The sequence below is a fragment of the Phaenicophaeus curvirostris genome, chromosome 5 (assembly GCF_032191515.1).
Source record: "Phaenicophaeus curvirostris isolate KB17595 chromosome 5, BPBGC_Pcur_1.0, whole genome shotgun sequence".
Classification (NCBI taxonomy): Eukaryota; Metazoa; Chordata; class Aves; order Cuculiformes; family Cuculidae; genus Phaenicophaeus; species Phaenicophaeus curvirostris.
The window spans coordinates 32,014,057-32,037,911 of NC_091396.1; the positions used below are offsets into that span (position 1 = coordinate 32,014,057).

Genomic DNA, 23,855 nt, shown 5'->3' on the forward strand with positions numbered 1-23,855 from the left:
ACCCTACCCCATCACATCGCATCCATCCCACCACATCGCATCCCATTCCACCTCATCCCATCCCACCCCATCACATCCCATCCCACTCCACTCCACCTCACCCCATCTCATCTCATCCCACCCCACCCCATCGCATCCCATCCCACCTCATCCCACCCTGTCCCATCCCACTCCACTCCACCTCACCCCATCTCATCTCATCCCACCCCACCCCATCGCATCCCATCCCACCTCATCCCACCCTGTCGCATCCCACTCCACCTCATCACATCCCATCCCATCTCACCCCATCCTGTCCCACCCCATTACATCCCATCACATGGCAACACATCCCATTCCACCTCATCCCATCACATCCCATCCCATGGCATCGTACCGCATCCCATCACACCTCATCCCATTGCATTGCATCCCACTCCACCCCTCCACATCCCATCGCACCCCATCCCATCGCACCCCACCCCATCCCATCCCATCCTACCCCACCTCAACCCCTTTCTCCCTCCCCACCCCGCCGCGCCCCTCCCTCACCCGCTTGGTCCCGCCCCGCTGCCGGAGGCCCCGCCCGCTCCCCCTCCCTCCCAGTGCGGCGCCGCTCTGTCTCTCGTCTCTGCTGCCGGCGCCGCTCTACCCTGATTCCTGCCCTCGCCGCCTCCCCGGGCGGAAGCGCGCAGCGCGGCCATGGCGGCCGTGGACATCCGAGGTAGGGCTGGGCCGGGCCGGGCGCTGCGCGGGCGCTCGGGGCTCCCCCTGCGGCCCCGGGCTGAGTTCCGACGGCGGGGCGCGAAGGGACGAGACCCTCCCGCGGGGCTCAGGAGGCAGGGCCGGGGCGATGGCTGCTGTGCCGACGGCACCCGCTCCGAGGAGCGTCCGAGGGTGCGAGGGTGATAGAGTTGCTCCCTCTGTTAGTGCTGTGTGGGGGCGCTGGAGCTGCCGAGATAGTTCGTGTGTCTGTGAAAACTGCGCGAGAGTAGCGTTGCTAATGTGTTTTATGTCGTGAGAAGGAGCTGGGAGGAAAAACTGTACAAAAAGTAGTATTCTTGGGCATGAAGCAAGCCAGGAGGTTACGTTCAGGACCACCTGAGAAGAACGAGTCTTTCAAGTGGAATAAGAAGCTCCTGGGTGACATAAGGGGACAGTTCTGAAGTATGAAGGAAAGTGGAAAGCGCTGGCACGTGTGCAACTCGCTGCATGAGACAAAAGCAGTGGGTCAGTCTGGTGACTTAACAGTTCTTCGGGTGGGTGTGATGAGGCAGGCCAGCTGTTAGAAAAGCCAGGAAGAAAGCTGCAGCAACTGAGAACAAGAAAGGTTCAAGTGAGAATTCAGGAATATGAATAAAAAGAAGAGAACATTTTGGAAAAGGGGTGATATTTAGGTGAAGTATTAAAGAAAGATTACGTTGTAGACAAAGTACAGATTAAATTGTTGTGAAGAGTTTGAACTTTGAGAGAGGAAAGGAGGATTGAGAGGACATGACAGGGGAAATTATTTTTCTCCATCGGTGGAGTGTCTGAATGGAGTCTTGGTCAAAGCCTGTGGTGCAGTCTCAGGGAATGACCAAGAGCAGATGCTTAGGAAAAGCTTGTGAGGTGTTAGTTTGGATAATGCCACAGAGGTTTTCCTCCCTTTTCCTACAAATCCTTAGTTAATGAACGTCTACAGTCCTGTTTGCTTTTCTGACTGCTTTGTTTGAGATTGCAGCAAGGAGCTGTGTGGACGCATAAAGGCAGGAGTGCTCTATTAAGTTATTAGCTATGTGAGAACCTTCTGTCTTAATTCAGGTCACTTAAGCTCTCTCAGTGTTTTGTGTCTAATGTGGCTCGGTATATTAGGCTGAGTTGGAAGCATGTTTCTATTTTTAAGCTGTCAAGCTATTTTGCTGTTCTCTGGGTTTGTTAAAGCCTAGTGTTGGGCTATCCATCCGGCAAGGCCAGGTACAGCACATTGTGTGAATTGTTGTCCTCTTATTTTTTGCCATGGTTTGCTGGCTTGTCTCCCAAATTGTCTTGATATTCATGGCAAACTGGCAGTATTGTCACAAGCACTTTACTTTTACGTCTGTGATACAAGTTCCACAAAAATTGCTTTGAACAATATGTCCTGTTTTTTAAAGGAACAGGGAGGCAGAAGCACCATCCTTTCTTTCTCATAACCCAAAATAAACAGATAGTGCTCCCTTCTTACTGGGAATAACAAGGATATCAGGTTCATGGTTGGTTTTTTTCATCCTGCCCTTTTTTCTGAGTCTAGTTTAAGACAACAGTCTTGCTAGTTATAAAGGTGATTATATATACTGGCACTAAACAGCTATGGATAATTGAGCCTTAGAGCCCAACTTTTACATTATGCTTTGCGATACCTTTGACAGTTTATATACAGCATTATAGCTGTTTATATCTGAAGTCTGACATTCCTCTTGAGAAATACAGTAATAATGATAAAAGCAAGAAAATGTTTTATTTGAAATGTAAAATGAGAGTTTATTATGGCAAGAATGCATTTTGGTTTTGTTGGAAAGGAAAGCTTGTCTTTTGGTTTTGAAAGACATTTGGGATAATCAGTGCTACCACAACTTAAGTGCTCAATGATGGATTTTTCTGCCATATTTCTGAGATTTTCTTTTTTCATAGTGAGGAGAGAGAACAGTATACGTGGAATAACATGAATTCTTCTAGACTTTATTTTTCCCCTCTGTTCTATGAAAGAATGAGGCTGGCAATTCTGAGATTAACAAGACAAAATCATTTACACGTGGCTATTCATGCTGCATTTTTCCTGGTTTGCTGGGAACCTAGTGTTACTGTGTATTAACTGTTCTTCAGAACAAGAAGCTGCTAATAGTGCGTGAGCAGACATTTTTGAAACAGATCCAGTGCTCCTTGAGCATGCTGAGCTGTTGCAGAAGTAAAGTATTCACAGTGGAATGATGAGTGGGAGTTCTGGGTATGTACGTAATGCGTTAATGTAAGGGAATGGTTCCTCTGAGAAGAGAATTTTAGTCCTTCATTCAGTATTTGATGATTTCTCATAGCTTATGAGTTTTTTTTTTAATTAAAATCAATGAATGCCTTTGTTTCTTGCTTTCTTGTGTCTTGGAAGTTCTATTCACTGCTTGTGTTGCAATTTAAAATGGATGAATTTTGGTGTGCTTTTCAAGGTGCCTCTTGTGTCTGCCATTTGTTTTTTTTTTATTACAGATTTCACCCACATCAAAAATAACAAGCTCTGAAATATAACAGTATCAGCTGCTGTATGTCAGAGAGACGTATTTTAATAACAGAACATCTTAGAAATGTTACCAATATCACCATTTCACTATTATTTTTCACTTAGAGGTTTAGTCATTGGCCTTAGCAAAAGAAAACTCTTGATTTAATTAATAGATCTCTGAGATGTTTTACCTATTTTCCAGCTTCATAGTTTTCATCCTGGAAACTCATTTTGTAAGAAATAAACTGTTTTAAACATAACCAGGCTCAGATGTAGCGTGAGGTGTATCCATTTTTTTTTTTCCCTGTTAACTGGTCCTAACTTAATTTAGTAATTTCAACTTGCCTGAGACCTAGTTTTCAAAAGGAGTCATGCTTTGGGTTGTCTTTTTACTCAGCTAATGCTAGGGTTCATAAAATAAACTGTAAATAATACTACTGAGTGGATGTAGTGTGATAATATTATATACAGTATCAGAGCTAATTAAGTCCCACCAACACAACGTGCACACATGTGCACGCAGACCCTGCTCACATTCTTCAGACATGAAGGTATACCGGCAGCCAATGGTCAAAGAAAGAAAAATGCAATGAAAGACTATTTCTGTTGTACCTACTACAGAAGGATGAATGATAGCAATTATTATTGGAACTTTGTGTAATATGTTTTTAATTAGAACTGGTTTATGTGAGGCTGTGCTCCACCACCTGTCCCTGCTATAATCATTAACTAGTGACAATTTCCTCTTGGAGGTATTTGTAATGTTTCTGGCCACTTTGGTACTCAGTGTAGATTTCTCTTCCCAGATAACCTCTTGGGAATTTCCTGGGTTGACAGCTCCTGGATTCCAATATTAAACAATGGGAGTGTGTTGGACTATTTCTCAGAGCGAAGTAACCCGTTCTATGACCGAACGTGTAACAATGAAGTTGTCAAAATGCAGCGGATGACCTTGGACCATTTGAAGTAAGTTGTAATTTGGAACTACATCCTGGGCAGTGTCCTTTGTCTCTCCATCCAGAGGTTTTGATGGTTGAATGGAAGCATGCTGAAAACCATCTTCTATTCTGACCTTTTTAGTCCAAACACTTAGAATCATAGAATCACCAGGTTGGAAAAGACTCACCAGATCATTGAGTTCAGCCATTCCTACCAGTCACTAAACTATGCCCCTCAGCACCTCGTCCACCCGTCCTTTTAACACCTCCAGGGAAGGTGACTCAACCACCTCCCTGGGCAGCCTGTTCCAGTGCCCAATGACCCTTTCTGTGGAAAATTTTTTACTAATGTCCAGCCTAAGCCTCCCCTGTCACAGCTTGAGGCCATTCCCTCTTCTCCTGTCCCCTGTCACTTGGGAGAAGAGGCCAGCATCCTCCTCTCCACAACTTCCTTTCAGGTAGTTGTAGAGAGCAATGAGGTCTCCCCTCAGCCTCCTCTTCTCCAGGCTAAACCCCAGCTCTCTCAGCTGTTCCTCATAAGGCCTGTTCTCCAGCCCCCTCACCAGCTTCGTCGCTTTTCTCTGGACACTTGCCAGGGGACCCAGCTTTTTTTGAATTTGGGTATCTCATACTTGCTCTTACACCTTTTCAAGGAAGTGTAAAGCATGCAGGATTCTATGTATGTTCTGATATTCAAGTAAATCCCATTTTAGATATTTATGTGAGCTAGAAAAGCTGTCTTCTCTCATCCTCTCAGCTTAACAGAACCCAAGTGATGGCAGGGTAGTTAAATGTTTTTCTTTGAACAGCGTTTATGTTAGGGGACACTTTGGTTTCATAAATAGTTTGTGTTCCCATATCCTGCTGACTAGGTGCCATAATTAGTATGTAATTCCTCTAGAGAGCTGGCTTTTTAGCATGGGTGATAAAAGTATCGAGTGTTTTAAATAAACTGATCACAGATGGTTGTGTAATGAGATTGCAGCATGCGCAAATTAACTTTCTTTGCAGTTCCTCATCTGCTACACTGAGCACTAGTGAGATGTTTTAGAACTATATAAAGATGCCACAATGTGATAGGGAGTGTGCAAGCTGAGCTAAAATTTCTTTGGAAAGTCACTTGTGCTCAGATGTGGTTGCAGAGAGGCTTTCACATCAGACACCTGGACAGTCACATCATACACTGGTCCTAACGAAGCTATGTTTAAATGACATCTCTATGATGACAGATTATCTTTCTTGCTACTTATTTGTTTTCTGACGTGTTCTACTTAAATGTGTCAGGTTGTTGTAACTCCCTTTGTAAATGCAGAAGGGTTTTGATAGCTAGCTCAGGAAATCATATGCCTTTATCTACCGCACATTATATGGAAGAGCTTCCAAAGCATCAGAACTTCATCCTTTTTCTGCCAAGCCCTTTGGTAGCTCTTCCCATCCTGCAGATTTTACTTGGAGGAGGATACTTATTATGGTTGCTTCTTTTTCAGCCAGATGGTTGGAGTGGAGTACATCCTCCTTCATGCTCAAGAGCCCATTCTCTTTATTATCCGAAAGCAGCAAAGGCAGTCTCCAACACAAGGTAAGGTCACTCTGTTCTTGTCACTATTGAGAAGGCTGGCCAGTTAGTCACTTGTGTTTGTTCCTGATTTGTGTTTTAAGCATCTCTTGTTCCCCATCTCTGACTTTACCTTAAATCTAAAGAAAAGGGTATGAAGCTTTGTGATGGGATGGAGACGTTTTGTCTGGCAGTGACCTCTAGTGTGTTAATAGCAGGGATTGCCATCTCGTGGTAAAATGTGAAGAGTGCAATGAGAAAATGCGGCCCTGTGGTATATTTTGCCATGGGAAATTGATAACAGCATTCATGCCACATCATATTTACCTGTTAGATTATGCAAGAGTTTTCATTTAAAATATTTGATTATTATAAGGCTAATGATACCCTTGTTTGGGGCTGATGAGCTTATCTGAGGTGGCTAGTATGTGAAGTCACTCTTACTTTGCGCTATTTCCACCTTCACCTTGGGATTGGTTACACTGCTGAGTAGTATCTTCTCAGTAGAATATGATGAACCATGTGAAAAATGGCTGTGCGGTGTTGCAGATGCTTGGGTTTTGATTTTTCCTGTAAGAACTTAGTATTTTGGAATAATGAGGGAATCCTGTAACAGCACCACTCCTCCTCACGGTGTCACTGATGACCTTTCCAAGTTGTAAATTAAATACCTTAGCTTTTATTTTTTTTTTCCATTTGCATGAAAGTGGCTTCATTATTCCTTTTTTAAATTAAATTTGTTTCTGCATTTATGATTAAAGTAACCACATTTCAATAGTTAGTGGGCTGTATTCTCTGTTTACTGCATGTATATGTAAGATAATTTAGGTTATTTCAGAGTAAGCTGTACAGAAAAGAAAGGTAGGGCTAACGTTATTTGTTTTTTCTTAACGTTATTTGTTTTTTCTTAACGTTATTTGTTTTTTCTTAACGTTATTTGTTTTTTCTTAACGTTATTTGTTTTTTCTTAACGTTATTTGTTTTTTCTTAACGTTATTTGTTTTTCCTTAACGTTATTTGTTTTTCCTTAACGTTATTTGTTTTTCCTTAACGTTATTTGTTTTTCCTTAACGTTATTTGTTTTTCCTTAACGTTATTTGTTTTTCCTTAACGTTATTTGTTTTTCCTTAACGTTATTTGTTTTTCCTTAACGTTATTTGTTTTTCCTTAACGTTATTTGTTTTTCCTTAACGTTATTTGTTTTTTAAGTGACTTAGGCTCTGCATTTGTATTTTGGTCCTGCAGAGGACTTTGCCTTGTCTAGCAATGCTTCTCTCTTGCTTATATTGAGTAATGGCCTCCTTATATTGCAGTTCTGTACCAAAAAAGAATATACATGATTCCTTTAATAGATTTTTAAAGTTGCTTCTTTAATAAAGATGCCAAATCTAGCTTTCAGAAGGTGAGCATGGAAGTACCATGCAGCCCTTAGTTTCCTATTTTGATGCTTTTTAGATCAAGAGTAGAGCTGAGGCTTCCACAATATGCATGTTTTCACTTGTGCTGTAATGTATGTTTGGAGGAACTTAACTGGGACTTGTTTGGTAATATTTTTCCCATTGTGACTTTATGTTGTGTTCTAGGTACCTTGACTAAGTCACATAGTTCACTAGCTCAAAGGTTACCCATTTGTTTCATTTCATTACGGTGCAATTGCTATTGTGTGAGACACGAGAATGGGGATGAAAAACTAAAATTTAATGATTTCACAGCTGGTGTCGACTACGCAGGTAGAACTGCTGCAGGCCTGCCTTATGACTTCTGGGTGTTTCTTTTTTAAAAAAGTATATTTTCATTTCTTAAAGCCAAATTTTTGCCTATTTGAAGTGATTTTGAAAAAGTCTTTAGATCCAATGTTTAGGGAGAGTTACCTGTCTAGGAAAGCAGGCTGCTCTGTGGATACCAAAGCTGCTGTTCTGTGTCTTGCTCCACTTCTAAGGAAATGCTTGAGAATCCTCTTTCTTTTGAGGAGTGGGTACTGGCTGTAGTATGCACCCAGCTGTCTTGTTCTGTATATTTAAGCAAGCGTTCAAGCTTCGTAAAATGCAAGTGTTGGATGGTCCTGTCAGTAAAAAGCTTCAGACGGGATATGTTAATACAGATGGAGGAATTGGAACAAGCACTGTAGTGCAGAAGAACCAGATGGTTTTAGTTGGTAAGTAGAGGTTCTGAATCTGATTTAGCAAATTCCTTTGAAAAGCAGAAGTTTTTTGGCAGAATGTTATAATTTAGAAAGACATTCTCTGTGTGTGCTTAGCTGCCGTTGAGTCTGGGAAATCTAGCCAAGAGGACTATACAAGTTGGAGAAAGCTGAGGTCAGAAGAATGAGACCTTATGTTGTTGTAGGTTTCTACTGGTAGCAAAGGCAAGTGGAACTACTTTCAATGCAGTTCATTTCACTCTTCTTGTGTTACTCTGAAACCCCCAGCTCTTGTAAAGCGTATTATTTGTTTGTGGTAGGACAAGACTTAGAGCTGAAGCTTTTTTATCTATAAAGCAGACCTTGGGTATTTTTTTTTTTTAAATGCTACTGAAGCTCAGTCTTCAGCCAGAATTTTAAATAGATCCTGCCTTTTTTTTTTTTTCCCTTCTTCTCTCCACAGTTATTCCATTGGCTGACTACTATATTATTGCTGGGGTGATTTATCAGGCACCTGACTTAGGATCTGTCATTAACTCCAGAGCTGTAAGTGTTCTGTGCACTTGATATATACCAGTTTGTATCTGCTTTTACTTTTGATTGTTCCCCAGGCTGTTTAAAACCCTCCTTCACTGTTTTGAGGGAAGATCTTGTGTAGTATACAGCAACTTAAACCTCACTGGTTAATGAGGTGTGCCTTCGACAGTGAAATGAAAAATGGTCCAAACAGTAGGATACATTGTGAGGATTAAGGATTAGAATTGCTGAAGTTACAAAATTGGTGGAACAGCATGAGGTTCAAATAATCAAAAGAAAAATTGTATGACAAATACATATGAAATAGTAATTAAATACATATTTAGTGAAGCTTGCTTTGAAATGTTAGGGTAATGTAATATTTCTCTTTAAATTGGATACTCAGGTTTGTTTTGCTCTCTTCTGCTCTAGTAAACTATTGCTTTTGCAATTTTTTTCTGTCAGTTCAGAAAGGGTCCTGTGAGAGTCTGTTAAAGAGATTACATTCTTGGTCCAAACCTACGTATTCCATGTTCCCTTCCTAGAACAAAAATTAATGTAGAATACTAATTTTAAAATCCCTGCTTTGAAAAAAGAAAATGTACTGCTTTTTCCATTTAAATTCTGAACACTACCTTATGGTCTTATTCTGAAAGCTCACTGCAGTGCATGGAATTCAGTCTGCTTTTGAAGAAGCTATGTCCTACTGTCGCTATCACCCATCCAAGGGCTACTGGTGGAATTTCAAAGATCAAGAGGAGCGTGGTATGTTTCCTAGCTGTTCCTGTGTACTCTGGGAGAGGGAAGGTAGTGTACGGAAAGCTTGAGGCTGCACAGTGATGGTGTAGAGATGAAGCTGAGCATCTGAAGGGCAAGTTAGTGCTTCCTGTCAGGTAGGAGGAATCTTGCTCATCTGTGCTGGTGGGCGATGGAAATGATGGGCTATTTGTCTACCAAGTGGGCAACTCTTCAATGCACTGGAGACCAAAGTACATTTTCAGAAGCCATACAAGTTTGTTAGGAGGTAAGAATTGTCCTTAATCTGTCCTTCACAAAAAAAAAATCTAAAAAACTGATGGAAGAGGGAAAATGTAGGTGAAGTTTTGAGGAGAGATGAATACTGTCTTGTCATACAACAACAATACTAAGAGAACAGAAATTTTGATGCAGCTTTCTTTTACATTTTTGTTACTTGCAGAGAAAGCTAAGCCAAAAGCCAAGAAGAAAGAAGAACCAAGTTCTATTTTCCAAAGGCAACGGGTAGATGCTTTGCTTTTAGACCTAAGGCAAAAGTTTCCACCTAGATTTGTTCAGGTAAGGCACTTGTAAGCGATAGTATTACTGTACCTTCATTAGAACTTAAGGTAAGTAATTTTTGTAAGTACTTGAACGGCTGAAACTTAATAAGAATTTTATGTGCATTCTGCAATGGTATCATGGATTAGATAATAAATTTAAAATGGAAGTGTAGGATTCTCCTTTGTTATTGCAGGAATCATTAAGACCTTGGCAAAACTATGAGGGCGAATTTGATTATACAAATTCCTTATCTAATCACAGAGGGTCTGTTCTTGTCAGTTTTCAGATTTTGCTGCTGTTTCCAGTTTCCTACTTTGTGAGCTCAATCAAGTCACAGCAGGTGTCTTATTTTAGTTACTCCATTGTTCTTGAGGCTCACTAATTAGTGTGGAAATTCTTGGCATTCTGTAAAGTTGTTGTGATTACTTCTGATCATTTCTAGTAGCCATTTGTTCCACTAGGTCTTCTGTTTGGGAGCAAAGGAGATTGTTTACAGCATCTCACAAAACTCTTGTCTTGGGAAAGACTGGCTAACTGCATATTTTTTGCTTTAGTTCTTTTCAGTTGTCAGAGGAAAACCTGGATGTTATATAATGTTGATTGCGTTTTGTTTAAAGTATATTCTGTGATCCCTTCTACCCATAATCCTTATGTGTAAGGGCACATTACTTGGTTTATATTCCTAAGTGAATAGTAAGAATGGTTAAGAATTACGTCTTTGATTTTGCTGATGTGTTTTATTTTTTTTTCCTTCCTCTCTTGCAGCAAAAACCTGGAGAAAAACCCATCCCAGGTAAAATTCTAATAGTCTCACAAGACTTAAAAAATAGACTCCATATAGCAGTCTTCCAGTTGCCATATAAAGTCCTTGCTGATTCTGCTCTGGTGGTTAGTAATTCTGGCATTGTCTAATGCTAGGAAGTACTAGGTAAGAGCAGAATGCTAAGTAAGAGTTTTCTGTGGCAGCCGGAGTGAAACTGAAAAATGTTTATTCTACTTTTGCCCTTTCTGTCTGTAAAACTGTATTGCCTGAAGATCTAAATGCAGGAAATGGTCTTTGAAAGCAAGAGCAGGGTAAAAGGGTGAATGAGGGAACAGTTTAGTCAGTCCAGCATCTTAGTGATTTTGTATGGCACTACAAGCTCAAGAAAACATGTAAAGGCTTTGAGTTGATTGTAAGCAACCTCAAAACAGGAAAAGCATGAACTGTATCTCTTCAATCTATTCCACTTTTCTTACCCATATAGGTATGAATTTAGTCCTTTATACCGTTAGTCCTTATACCTTTGAAATTAGTTTTGCCCCTTTGATGTCAACAGTATTTGCAAAGTACTCTGAGTAGTATTTTAGGAATAAAAATTGGAGGTTTAACTTTCTTTTGCTGTTACTTCTTAAGTGGACCAGATAAAGAAGGAACCAGAACCAGTCCCTGAAGCTGTCAAGCCAGAAGAAAAAGAGACTGTAAAGAATGCTCAGCAGAGTGCTGGCACTAAAGGACCACCGGAAAAACGGACAAGACTTCAGTGAAGGGAGAGGCTGTTACACCTCTGGATTAGTCATTACCTGGAAAACAGGAGAATTCCTGCTCCCCTTTCTTTATATTCAAGCTCTTCAACTGAGGACTGGCAATTCAGGGACTTAAGTCTCTGTAGCAGCTTTTTCTGTAGAAACCTGTTATACAAATGATAGGATGTGACCAGCCTCAAAAAAAGGTGTTTTCAGTCTTCATTTATTTTGAATGTTGGCTTCTGGGAATGTTTTTTACATGGACATACTTTGCAGCTTCCTGAAATCTTTACAAACTCTTGTATCCTCACTCTCTGGGCCCGGCCATCCAACCAGTTTTCCACCCAGGAGAGTGTGCGCCTGTCCAGGCCAGAGGCTGACAGTTTCTCAAGCAGAATGCTGTGAGAAACTGTCAAAGGCTTTACTGAATTCCAGGAAGACCACATCCACAGCCTTTCCGTCATCCAGCAGCCGAGTCACTTTGTCATAGAAGGCGATCAGGTTAGTTTGGCAAGACCTGCCTTTTGTGAACCCATGTTCACTGGGCCTGATCACCTGGTTCTCTTGCATGTGCTTCATGATAGCACTCAAGATCACCTGCTCCATGACTTTCCCTGGCACTGAGGTCAGACTGACAGGCCTGTAGTTTCCTGGGTCCTCCCTGCGACCCTTCTTGTAGATGGGCACAACATCAGCCAGCCTCCAGTCCAGTGGGACTTCCCCAGCCAACCAGGACTGTTGGAAGATGATGGAAAGGGGTTTGGATGAATACCTTGGATGAATCCCATCTGGCCCCATAGGCTTGTGGGTGTCCAGTCGGGCTAGCAAGTCTCTGACCACCTCCTCTTGGATCATGGGAGCCTCATTTTGCTCCTCTAGCTCCTGGGTTTGTACACAGAGGGAACAACTTTCTTTACAATTGAAGGCTAAGGCAAAGAAGGCATTAAGTACCTCAGCCTTTTCCTCATCCCCTGTCACTGTTGTTCCTTCTGCGTCCAATAGGGACTGTATGGTCTCCCTAGTCCTCCTTTTATTATTTATATATTTATAGAAGGATTTTTTGTTATCTTTCACAGACTTTGCCAATCTGATTTCTAGCTGAGCCTTAGCCCTTCTGATTTTTTCTCTACACAATCTCACTTCCCTCCTGTAGTCCACCCAAGAGGCCTGTCGCCTCTTCCAGAGCCCATAAACATTTCTCTTCTTCTTGATATCACTCACTATCTCTCTGTTCAACCAAGCTGGTTTTCTCCCCTGCCGGCTTTTTTTCCGGAACATGGGGATGGCTTTCTCCTGAGCTGCTAGGATTTCCTTTTTGAAGAGCTCCCAGCCCTCATGGGCTCCCTTGCCCTTGAGTACTGTCTCCCATGAGACTTTGCCAACCAGCCTTCTGAAGAGTTCAGAGTCTGCCCTCTGGAAATTTAATGCTACTGTCCTACTAACCACCCTCTTCACTTCACCTAGAACAGAAAACCCTATCATCTTATGATCACTTAGTCCTAGGCGTCCACCTACTGCCACATCCCCCACAAGGCCTTCTCTGTTCACAAACAGCAGGTCCAGGAGGGCACCCTCCCTTGTTGGTTCATTTACCAGCTGTGCAAGGAAGTTGTCTTCCATGCACTTCAGGAACCTCCTGGACTGCTTCCTTTCTGCTCTATTGTACTTCCAGCAGATATCAGGAAGATTGAAATCTCCCACAAGAATGAGGGGCATTGATTAGAGATTAACCCCAGCTGTTTATAGAAGAGCTCATCAGCTGCTTCTCCTTGGCTGGGTGGTCTGTAACAGACTCCCATCACAAAATCTACCTTCTGGTGGGCTCCTCTGATTTTAACCCACAGGCACTCAACCTCCTCATCACCACAATCCATCTCAATGGAGTCCAAGTCCTCCCTTACAAAGAGGGCTACCCCACCTCCTCTCCTACCCTTCCTATCCTGCCTGAAGAGTTTGTACCCCACCATAGCTGCACTCCAGTTATATGAGTCGTCCCACCACATTTCCGTGATGGCAATGACATCATAGGCTCCTTGCCCTATGACAGCTTCCAGCTCTTCCTTCTTATTCCCCATGCTGCATGCATTGGTGTAAATGCACTTCAGCTGAGCTGCCAAGCCTTCAGCCCTCTTAGAGGGAACAGAGTTCATTCCCAATTGCCTGGTAACTGGAGTAGCTAGCTCCAGAGTGCCTGTATCTCCCTTAGCACCCTCAGGTGTGTTCTCCCCCACTTTCTGTGTGGTGAGGTACTGGTGGTCCTCACCAGCACACCCTCTCTGAATCACCATTGCCCCATGTCCAGGCTCATTCCTGTCTAGCCTGGGCTCAACCTCCTCCCCCTTCACATCTAGTTTAAAGCTCGATTTATGAGCTTAGCTAGGTTTTTAGCAAGGGCTTTAGTCCCCGTAGGAGACACACATTTCCCATCCTTAGCAAGAAAGCCTGGGGGTGCGTGAGCCGCCCCCATGATCAAAGAAGCCAAAGCTCCTCTCCTCATACCAAGCTCGGAGCCAGGCATTAATTGAATTCTTCTTCCTGACTTCCTGCTCCTCTCTATTTAGCCATGGGATGGAGCAGAATATTAGTTGTGCCCCAGAGCCCTCCATCATTTTCCCAATGGCCCTGAAGTCATTCTTGATGGTTTTGGTCTTTTTGTTTACTAGATCATTGTTACCAGTTTGGACTACTATCAGAGGATAGTAGTCTATCTCATGGACCAGGGAAGGAAGTTTTCTAGCTACCTCCTTCACTGATGCCCCCAGTAAGCAGCAGACCTCTCTGTGGAGTGGGTTCGGTCTGCAAATGGGTCCCTCCGTTCCTTTTAGGAGGGAGTCCCCTACAACAATTACCCTCCTCTTCTTCTTAATGGAGGATGTTTTTATCTTTTTCTGAGGATGGTGTGGCTTAGGGAAGGATTCTAGGCTGTGAGAGCCATCATCCTCATCCTCAAGGTTGGATTCCACCTGCAGCACCTGGTACTTGTTCACCAGGGGGATCTGGGGTTTTGGTGTCTGGGTGAGGGGAGCAGGTTTCTTTCATCTGGCAGGAACTTGCTGCCACTCCCCATCTCTTGTAACCCCAACCTTGCAGTCTGCAGGTGGATGGTGTTTGGACACACCAGCTCCAGCAGGCTGCTGAGTTAGTGAGAGGGCACTGCTCCACTGTTCTGTCTCCCTCTCACACTCCCTGATGGTCCTCAGCCTCTTTACCTCCTCCCTTAACTCCTCCACCATGTGAAGGAGTTCCCCCACTCGAGCGCAGGTTTCACAAGTGGAGCCAGTAACAGAGGCACGAGCTGGTGTGGGAGGGGGACAGTGCCTGCAGCCCAGGGTCTGGGTAGCTGCCTGCCCCCACTGTGGCTCTGTCTGGGTGGCAGCATCCATCCTGCCTGCTGCAGCACACGGTGCAGCTTTAATCTTCTGCCGGGTGGCCACCATAATCCTCGGTGTCTTCTGTCTAGTCTCTAGGTTCTCTCTGCGCCCTGCCCGCTCCAACTGCCCCGCTCCCAGGGGGACTGTTTAAATCTCCCGCGGTGGCCGCCGGGACCGCCCCCTCCCGTCAGGCACCGCGCGGGACCAGCGTGTGGGGGCTGTCAGGACCCCCGCACCCGCCTGGGTTTTTCTGGGATTTTCCCGGCTCAGGGAAGCTCCCACCGCCTCGAAAAGTCCGCCCCACCACAGAACTCACCGTCCTGCTGCCGGGTGCTGCTGAAGAAGCAGTGTTAATGGCTTCTCCGCGTTAAACTGCAATAAGCAAGGAAAAGGTCTGTGCCTAACAGGCAAAATGCGGATAGGAAGGAACACTAAGATATGCTTAGATAGCTGTGTCAAATTTATTTTGAGGTTTTAAGAGACTTTTCAGTGACTACTAGTTTCAGTAACAAATTACTCTGACTGGGTAGCTATTGAATGATGGAAAGACCCGTGTACTTTTTGTCCTGTAATCCAAAACTGTCCATTAAAGATGTAGATAAACCAATAGCTATTTGCTGTTGATGCAGATACAGACCTAAAATTTACATATAGGTTTACTTAAGTGTGTATTAGCTTCATTTCATATCATGGGGGTCAAGTTTGAACAGCTGTTTCTCTAAAAGTTGATAGAAGCAGATAATAAACTAGTATGAACTCTTGAATCAGGTGAAGATATAGAAAGCAGTTACTCTGGGATGTCCAAAACAAGACAGAGCTTATTATTCAGCATTAAATAATTACAAGGTGGTGCAAATAAACTTAGAACCAAAGGGCCTTTGTTTCTTGTATTAAAGAAATTCCTCTGAAAGCAAGGAGCTCAAGAAGCACCAAAACCATCACTTCATGCATCCCTATGATCATAGAATTACCAAGTTGGAGAAGACCTCTTGGATCATCAAGTCCAGTCGTTCCTATCTGCCCCTAAACTATGTCCCTGAGCACCTCGTCTACCCGTCTTTTGAATATCTCCAGGGATGGTGACTCAGCCACCTCCCTGGGCAGCCTGTGCCAGTGCACTATGATCCCTTCTGTGAAAAATTTCTTTCTGATGTAGTCTGAACCTCCCCTGGTGCAGCTTGAGGCCATTCTCCATTGTCCTGTCACCTGTCACTTGGGAGCAGAGGCCAGCTCCCTTCTCTCTACAACCTCCTTTCAGGTAGTTGCAGAGAGCAATGAGGTCTCCCCTCAGCCTCCTCTTCTCCAGGCTAAACAACCCCAGCTCCCTCAGCTGCTCTTTGTAAGACTTGTTCTCCAGCCCCTTTACCAGCTTTGTTGCTCTTCTGTGGACTCGCTCCAGACCCTCAACATGATGGAAAGGAGGATCTCTAGAAATGTGGCATGAGTGTTGAGGAACCTCAGCAGCCCTTGCAAGACTTCATGTCCAGAATAATCTCTTTGGAAACAGCCATTAAAATAGCTGGATTTCTCTATAGTTACTGATATTACTTAGTACCTGCATGTCATTTGGGGAAGCTTAATTTAGAAAGATGACTATACTGCGCTAAAGAAGATATAGGTTTGTGGGTTTCTTTCAGGGAGAAAAAGTACTTCTACACCAAGGAAAGATCTAACATTACTAGCAGAAGAAAGGCATCTTGCTTATTCATAAAGGCAGGTATAGCTGTAGTAAGAAATGGACTCTGGGACACGTAGTTTAAGCAAAGTGTTTTATCGGTCACTGGACTTCACGTGAAATAAACACTGCTGAACAGCTTGGTGCCTGAAAAAGAATTCTAAAAAGTACAGGGGCTTGAAGAAGGGCAATAAACTGAGCATGAGAATTTTTTTCCTAGGAAGCCACTGAGAGGACCAAGATTTTAGTTCCTTAGAACTTGGATAGGGCAGATTGTTCCAACATCTGTACCTCTTGACAGCTGTTTTGGTTTCTGCAGAAACATCTGATGTTGGGTGGTGCCAGAGGTCATTAAAGAAGATGGACTTCTGGTCTGATCCCATCTGAGCTAAAATGCTGGCATCTAAATCTACTGAGAGGGGAATGTGATAAGCCTCTTCGAGGCGAGTTATCTTTTCCTGGGAGAATTATATTATAAAGCAGCATGGGATATTACCAGTCAGTGTGTTGATTTCATATTAGCTGTTCTTCAGTGCTAAAGATTTGCCATGTGAGGGACTGAAATCTTCTGATCTTGTTACTTGCAGGCAAGATGTTCTAAAATAATTTTATTAGTGAGCTTTAATTTTTTAGCGAGCTTTGATATTAACTTACACAAGTGATGTTATATCAGGTATTATTGTTAAGCTCCAAGTAATTTACTGCCCAAAAGCTCTTAAGCAGCTGTCTTCTAGTCAGTAATGTTTTTCGGTGTATAAGAATTCTAGGCATTTTCTTTCTGGTATTTATGAACCATCTCTTGGTTTGGAGCCTGAACACTGAAGTCTAAAGTCCTTCAAAGCACTTTCAGAATTTGTAAAGTGCATAAATGAAAGCAAGCAGTTTGGAAATTTCTACTGTGTATCGCCTTCTTTTGCATAAAGGAGAGATTTAGTTGTACAGGAGAGCTAGCTCTGCTTTTGCTCTTAGATAATAACTATTTAGACTTTAAAAGGGCTTTTCTTGGTCTAAATCACAGCGTAGCAGGAGCTACAAATAACGTAGAACTTCACTAGAAACTTTCTCCTGAAGGCCTGAAAATACATATAAATGTCTATACACATGAACAGGTATGCATATGTGTGCATATACACACATGTGTATTTAAAAATCCAGCCAAATTATTGGAAGAGGTGCAATCTAGCTATGTCAATTCACTATGTAAAGCTGATGGTGTCTCAGCTGCAGCAAAAATGCTGTTATGCACAGAACAAAGAAATGGTCGCTTATGTGACAAGCGTCCTTCTGTAGCCACTGTGGGTCAGAGATGGGTGGCTGGTGGAGAGATATTTTCGCAGTGGGATGAGTTATGATGCATTACTGCTCTCGCAGCAATCAGAAGGCTTAATTTCTTTCTGCTAAGACAGTGGATTTCAACCTGTGGTCCACAAGGCTGCTGGGGGTCTGTGACCTGGTCCTAAAGACTTGACAGAAGGTAAGTGAAAAAATTAGACTTCCTGCAGTAGTATTCAATTCCATAGGAGCTTACACCTTTAGTGGAAATTTTAGGGGGCTACAGGATTGAAAAAAATTTGAAAAACACTGATAAGTCATGAGAGAGACAGTTACGCTTATCAAAGAAATGTTTCTGCAGTTGAAGTAGTTATGGATTGTTGTGGTATTTTTTCACTGGTCTGCTGTAAGGTCGGTGATTTTTTTTTTCCCAACTTCTTAATTGTCATGTAAGGGGACTCTTCCCTCTCTCCCCTTTGATCTTTATCTGATTATAGGACAGAAGTACAAGGCTGTGGTAACCTGAACACAACAGTGTAATCCCTTTTTTGTGTAAACTCAATGCTGAAGGGCTTGCTTAGGTGCTCAACACGGTGTGGCAAACTTATATTGACGCTTTTCCCCATGGATAACCTGTCATGAGTTCAACAGTGGAGTCAGGGTATTTTCCTGACCATATAGTAACATTTATATTAAAAGAGAAGGAAAATAGTAGGCAACTTCTAAGGGAGCAGGGAGGTAAGATATGTCTAGCAAACTGACAGAGTAATTTAGTAAGGTTTTTCTGTAACTTAAGGAGTGGTCACACAGCAGAAATACGCATTTAAAAACAGTGCTACAGACACTGCACACACAGATTTAGCAACAGGATTTTTCTGTTATTGTGGTCTGAATTATGTCTATTCCAAAAGATGTAATCTGTCATAATTTACAGCCCTGGAATGCAAGACTTACTTATACTTGAAAAGTTGTGGATAATTATTCAACAACTGCACAGAAAAGACTTCACGGAAAATAGTTTTCGTAATTTTAAATTTAAAACTTATAATAAATCTAAGGCTAACACAGGTCACAAATTTGTTCACTTCTAGGTCAAACTAATAAATTTCAAACAGTATACAGTTATGGATTTCTAGAAAGTTCCTGATAGAAACAGGCATCCTGCTGTTTTCGTTCCTTTAGTCTGAGGAACTGTATGACAAGGGGTACACTAATAATGCTGGTGGCACTCGCTAAGAAAGAGCAAGGTGCTTCTTCACACAATCTGAAGCCCCTTTGGACAAATGTTGGTAACCTCGGCAGCTGTTGGTTAGGCCTGGCACGCGCCCAGCTCAGGGTACCAGCCCACCCTGGACCCCGGGGCATGAGGCAGCAGTGTCAGGCTCTGTGCACTCTGCCAGCTGCTTCTCTCACTGCTCAGCTTCCTGCAGGGTGGTGCCTGCCTCAGACAGTTTGAAATGTTAAGCGGTGCTGTCTGTGCCAGAGTGATGGTTGGCACCCTGAAGTTGTTGCTGAAAAGCAGGATCCCTGAGACAGAGATGGGGTGGCTGGAGGGTACACCTGCAGCTGAGAAAGACAAGCATAGTAGGTTGGATTTCATCCCAGAAATGCTTTCATTACTGAAAAGAAAGTTGTGAACAGTTCCTAAAAGGTAACAGTTGCGGCTGGGCCTAATCACAGCACTATGTGCCAAAAAACCAACATGCGTAGCTGTGCTGCGCAGGACATCCTGTCTTTCCACAGTCCAGATCCCTGTCTTACAGCTGTGCCTTGATGGAGCTGCTCCCTAAAACGGGTGGCAGCCAAGCGGTAGTTGTGCCTGTAAGCTCTCACTTCCCAGTGCTCTGCAGACACATACTTTTAGAAAGGCCATTATATGGGGAAAACCGCTGTTGCATCAGTGATGTCTGTAAATAAGACACGTTGCTGTAGGGGTGTAGCAGCTGTGGCGTAGAGATAGGCTTCATGATTTTATACTTAATGCTATTAATTTGCTTCTGTGTTACCAAACATAGTGGAAGTGAATTCCTCTCTGGTTCTACCTTTTTCCTGGGTGTGTGTGTATAGCTGTAGTAGCTTTAGCAAGGTACCTGCTAAGAAAGGGCACCTAGGCATGTGAGGTTCTAGTGACCAGCTAGGAGACTAGGTTTTCTGTACTTTTTCATTTCGGACTCTAAGCTTTTCCAGATATTCTTTTGAGCTGAAGTAGTATATTCCTGCTCTACACTCACAAATTATCCTTTAACAAAAAAGTGAGAGAAGCAAAAGGCAGCCTTTGAGCTATTAAAGCAGATTTTCCCCCTTGTGGTCTAACCAAATGATCCCTTTGCTCAACGCAAACATCTATGACGAGAAGTGTGAAACTGAGCTGGGGCCTCTCCTCGCTGTGCCTGCTCAGAAGGAGAACCCTCAATTAATTGGAAGCTTGTAAAAGGCAAGGAACATGTTTGTGGTGGGCTAATATATTTGTTCCTCCCCACAAGAGCCTCAAAGAGCAGAGGACAGATGTCTGAAAGCACCCTTGCAGCCCTCCAAAATGTGGCCCGTTTCCACGTTTACTGAAATCTTTTACAGTTATGTACAGTTACACTCCTGCAAAGAGCAGAGTGTTGGACTCTGGGGCTCATGGGTCCCTTCTAACTTGAGATACTCTATGGGGGAGGCAGAAGGGGCTGTGATGCTGCCCCCGCCCCCCCCCCCCCCCCCCCCCCCCGCTGGTGCAATTGGAGGGCCGTTGGGGGCTCCATCTCCCCTCAAAGCGGGGTGCCGGGCAACGGCCATGGGGACGCTGCTGGTGCTGCTGCTGCTGCTGGTGCCGGCGGGGTGTCCTGCCGCCCGGGGGGACCCATTCGGGGGGCTGCGCATCACCGGCATGTGGGAGACGTTGCCGCAGCAGCTGAGCCCCCGCGCGGGCACCGAGCCCCTGTTCTTGTCCTACTGGGTGGAGGTGGCGGGGCGGCCGCGGGTGCTGCAGCTGCGGCCCGAGCACGGCTTGGCCACCCACCCCTTCGCCTTGGTCACCTACGGCAAGGACGGAGCTCGCAGGGAGGAGAACGCCTTCATGTGGGACAACTGCTTCTACCAGGGCGAGGTGAAGGGGAGCCCTGGCTCCCTGGTGGCCCTCAGCACCTGTGGCGGTGGCCTCCGTGGTGTGCTGTGGGTTGAGGATGGCACCTACGAGATCGAGCCCGTCCCTGACGATCCAGCCTTCCATCACCTCCTCTACCGCTTGGAGGAGGCCAGCGACCACACAGGTCCCACCTGCCAGCTGACCCCAGGGGTACTGCGGCACCACGAGGAGGTGCTGTGGTCTCTCAAGCACCGCCAGGGAGACGAGGAGGAGATGCTGAAGGACTGGTGGACGCACACCATGTATGTGAAGATAGTAGTGGTCGTGGACAACGTGGGGTTTGTGAAGTGGGGCAGCAATGAATCTGAAGTCTTGAGGCGAGTCCTGGAAGTCATCAACGTTGGGGACTCTCTGTACAAACAGCTTTCTGTTCATCTGTTTCTTGTGGGATTGGAGATCTGGACAAAAAACAACTTTATAAACATTACAAACTCTGTCAGCCAGACCCTGTCAGCCTTTAACAGGTGGCGGAAGGCAGAGCTGTCTCCACGGATGCGCCACGATATTGCTCACTTGTTTGTATATAAGGACTTTGGAAGGACCCTGGGATTGGGATTTCTGGGGTCTGTATGTGACAACCAGTGGTCATCAGGAGTTGCTTCCTTCGGTGATAGAAAGTTGTCCTCATTTGCTAACACATTTGCTCACGAGCTGGGCCATAATCTTGGAATGCACCATGATGAACCAGGCTGTAGATGCAGACAGAAAAAATGCATTATGGCTGAACGCTATGTTGAAACAGATTCATTCAGTGACTGCAGTTACAAAGGCTACTTTGATCTGCTTAGTCAGGGTGCCAGCTGCATTCGTCAGCCACCAGAACCTGGTACTTTTTACACCATGAAGCGTGAATACTGTGGGAATAAGATAGTAGAAAATGGAGAGCAGTGTGACTGTGGTTCAGAATCAAACTGCCGAAAAGATCCTTGTTGTCAGCAGAACTGTAGGTTTACTGCACGTTCAGTCTGCGCTTCTGGAAAATGCTGCAAGAACTGTAAGTTTCTTCCAGCTGGAACACTCTGCAGAGCGAGTACTGGCAAGTGTGACCTGCCAGAGTATTGCAATGGGATTTCCCCTCAGTGCCCACCAGATGTGTACATACAAGATGGAACCCCTTGCAAAGATGATGCTTATTGCTATCAAGGAAAATGTTCTTCCCACACTAAACAGTGCCAGCATCTCTTTGACCAACATGCCAGAGCTGCTCCTTTAGATTGCTTTAGAGCAGTGAATACTCGAGGTGACCGGTTTGGGAATTGTGGTATTCGTAACAATATCCGTTTTACAAAATGCAGTATTGAAAATATCTTATGTGGGAGGATCCAGTGTGAAAACATAAACAAATTGCCTGTCCTGCCGAATCACGTAACACTACTCCAGACCCCTGTTGGAGATAAAATGTGTTGGGGTCTTGACTATCACGCAGGGATGCCAATAGCTGACATAGGAGCTGTGGAAGATGGCACACCATGTGGTAAAGATAAGCTTTGCATCAACAGGACATGTACCAGCCTATCACTGCTGAAACATGACTGTAATGTGACGATGTGTCATGACAGAGGAGTGTGTAACAATCATCAAAACTGTCACTGCAGTTATGGCTGGGCTCCTCCGTATTGTGAACAGGAAGGATTTGGAGGAAGCATTGACAGTGGACTACCTCCAGACAGAAATATTTTTCAGAGAGAAAAACTGGAAGTAACAGTACTTGGTCTTATTGCTCTCTGTCTCTTAGTATACATATGTTATAAACGGGAGATAGTGAGATGGCTTAGGAAGAAAATGGCCCAGTGCCACAGAAGGTAGTATTTTTTTTCACACAGTGGAATTGCCAGCAGTTCCTAAAGATCCACCACAAAGCATTTGCCAGACCAATAAACAGCAGCTTTGGATGCTCCTGGGGAAATCTCCTTGAGCGCAGCAAACTGGTAACTCATGAAAATAACATTCAGCACATTCTGAATAGTTCTAAACTCTTGTAATAACTTTAAATGCAGAGTGAATATTACCTTTTTTATTTTAGGTTAAGAAATGCAGGCAGTAAGGCATGCTGTTCTTTTTTTTTTCTTTGAACTTTGAGCTCTTTAACTGAACTAGTTAGACAAACTATAGGTATAGCTTTTAGGCTTCATATCAACAGTTTACAAATGTAAACTTCTTAAATTACTTGCTCTAATTTACTCCTTCATCTAATGCTTTCTCCAGTTCAGGGATAGAGGTTTTTGAGAACATGTTGCTTCTGTCATTCATTAAAAAGCAAAGAGAAGAAAATTTGTCTTGCAGTCTTTATTTCACATCTGTGACATGCAGGCAGGCAAGAAATGGGTATTGCAGTGAGATGCAGGTGTCTGTGTTACAAGCTCTTCCAATTGTTTTTGGGGGGTAGCCCTTCAGGAGGGAGGTAAAGCATGGGGAACAGGGTCTTCATTTTGTGAGACAGTAGAGAAGTATTATCCAGAACATGCCATTACGTTTCTGAACCATCAGATATACAACAAAAGTGTAGTGACACCAAACCTGACATTCCAGAAGAACAAATTGGCTTTCTTTTCTGGAAAATTTCCAGTGTCTTGACTGCTGTGTTCTTCTGAGAAGTACTATGTATTTTACCATCGCTAAGAGGAGCTGTGAGCTGTCTGTGAGGTTGCACAAGTTAACTGGATTTCTAAAGTACTTGGAACTATTCTACAAGCCTCCTCCACCCAGAGTTCTTGCAATATTTTATAGATGTTTTATCTGACTATGTCAGGGGGTTTCTTTTGGTTTGCTGTGTGATTTCTTCTTAAGCTATTACTGAATGTGTCCTTTCAGCTCTACTGAGTGCCACACAGGAAGAAACTTCATATGTTGCATTTTTTAATAGGACATAAAATGTGTCTAACTGAGGAAAAAATACGAGAGTTGTGGAAATACCATTCCATAAGTTTTATTTTTTTTACATTATATCAGTGACTAGATCCTTCAAGCAGATCAGCATAAAGGGGAGTCTGTAGTCCAGATTTACAGTGAAAAGATTTTTTTAAAGGATTTTCTGGATTAAAGGCTATAATGCACCTGTCTACTACCAGAAAAATTATTTGTATTCAGAAAGCAAAGACCACAGTTTTAGCAAACATTCTATATAAAGGCAGGTAAATACCTTCCAATGTTTGGGAAGAAAGATGTTAGTGTCTCTACAAATGATGAAGGTAAACTCTTGCTGCCTCCCAGTTATGTTGTTTACAGTTTCAGACTACACATTT

At 43.6% G+C, this 23,855-nt stretch overlaps 2 protein-coding genes across 2 annotated transcripts; both read left to right on the forward strand.

Annotated features, from left to right (window-relative positions):
* The first annotated feature begins 573 nt into the window (after nucleotides 1-573).
* MED6 (mediator complex subunit 6) lies at nucleotides 574-11,398 on the forward strand. The gene is made up of 8 exons (XM_069858168.1): nucleotides 574-703; nucleotides 4,018-4,177; nucleotides 5,637-5,728; nucleotides 8,308-8,390; nucleotides 9,017-9,125; nucleotides 9,559-9,674; nucleotides 10,425-10,452; nucleotides 11,056-11,398. Exons 1-8 carry the CDS (start codon nucleotides 682-684, stop codon nucleotides 11,184-11,186), a joined length of 741 nt encoding a protein of 246 aa, XP_069714269.1. The 5' UTR covers nucleotides 574-681; the 3' UTR covers nucleotides 11,187-11,398.
* An 8,864-nt stretch (nucleotides 11,399-20,262) lies between these two features.
* On the forward strand, nucleotides 20,263-23,514 carry LOC138720666 (disintegrin and metalloproteinase domain-containing protein 20-like). The gene has a single exon (XM_069857016.1). The coding sequence runs from the start codon at nucleotides 20,263-20,265 to the stop codon at nucleotides 22,417-22,419; it is 2,157 nt and encodes a 718-aa protein (XP_069713117.1). The 3' UTR covers nucleotides 22,420-23,514.
* The last annotated feature ends 341 nt before the right edge of the window (nucleotides 23,515-23,855 follow it).

Bases quoted from the DNA above. Each gene is read 5' to 3' on its own strand.
- MED6 (XM_069858168.1), top strand. From the start codon at position 682: ATGGCGGCCGTGGACATCCGAG. The intron at 8,391-9,016 runs GTAAGTGTTCTG...TTATTCTGAAAG, and splicing joins CTGTCATTAACTCCAGAGCT to CTCACTGCAGTGCATGGAAT. The intron at 9,126-9,558 runs GTATGTTTCCTA...TGTTACTTGCAG, and splicing joins CAAAGATCAAGAGGAGCGTG to AGAAAGCTAAGCCAAAAGCC.
- LOC138720666 (XM_069857016.1), top strand. From the start codon at position 20,263: ATGGGGACGCTGCTGGTGCTGCTGCTGCTGCTGGTGCCGGCGGGGTGT.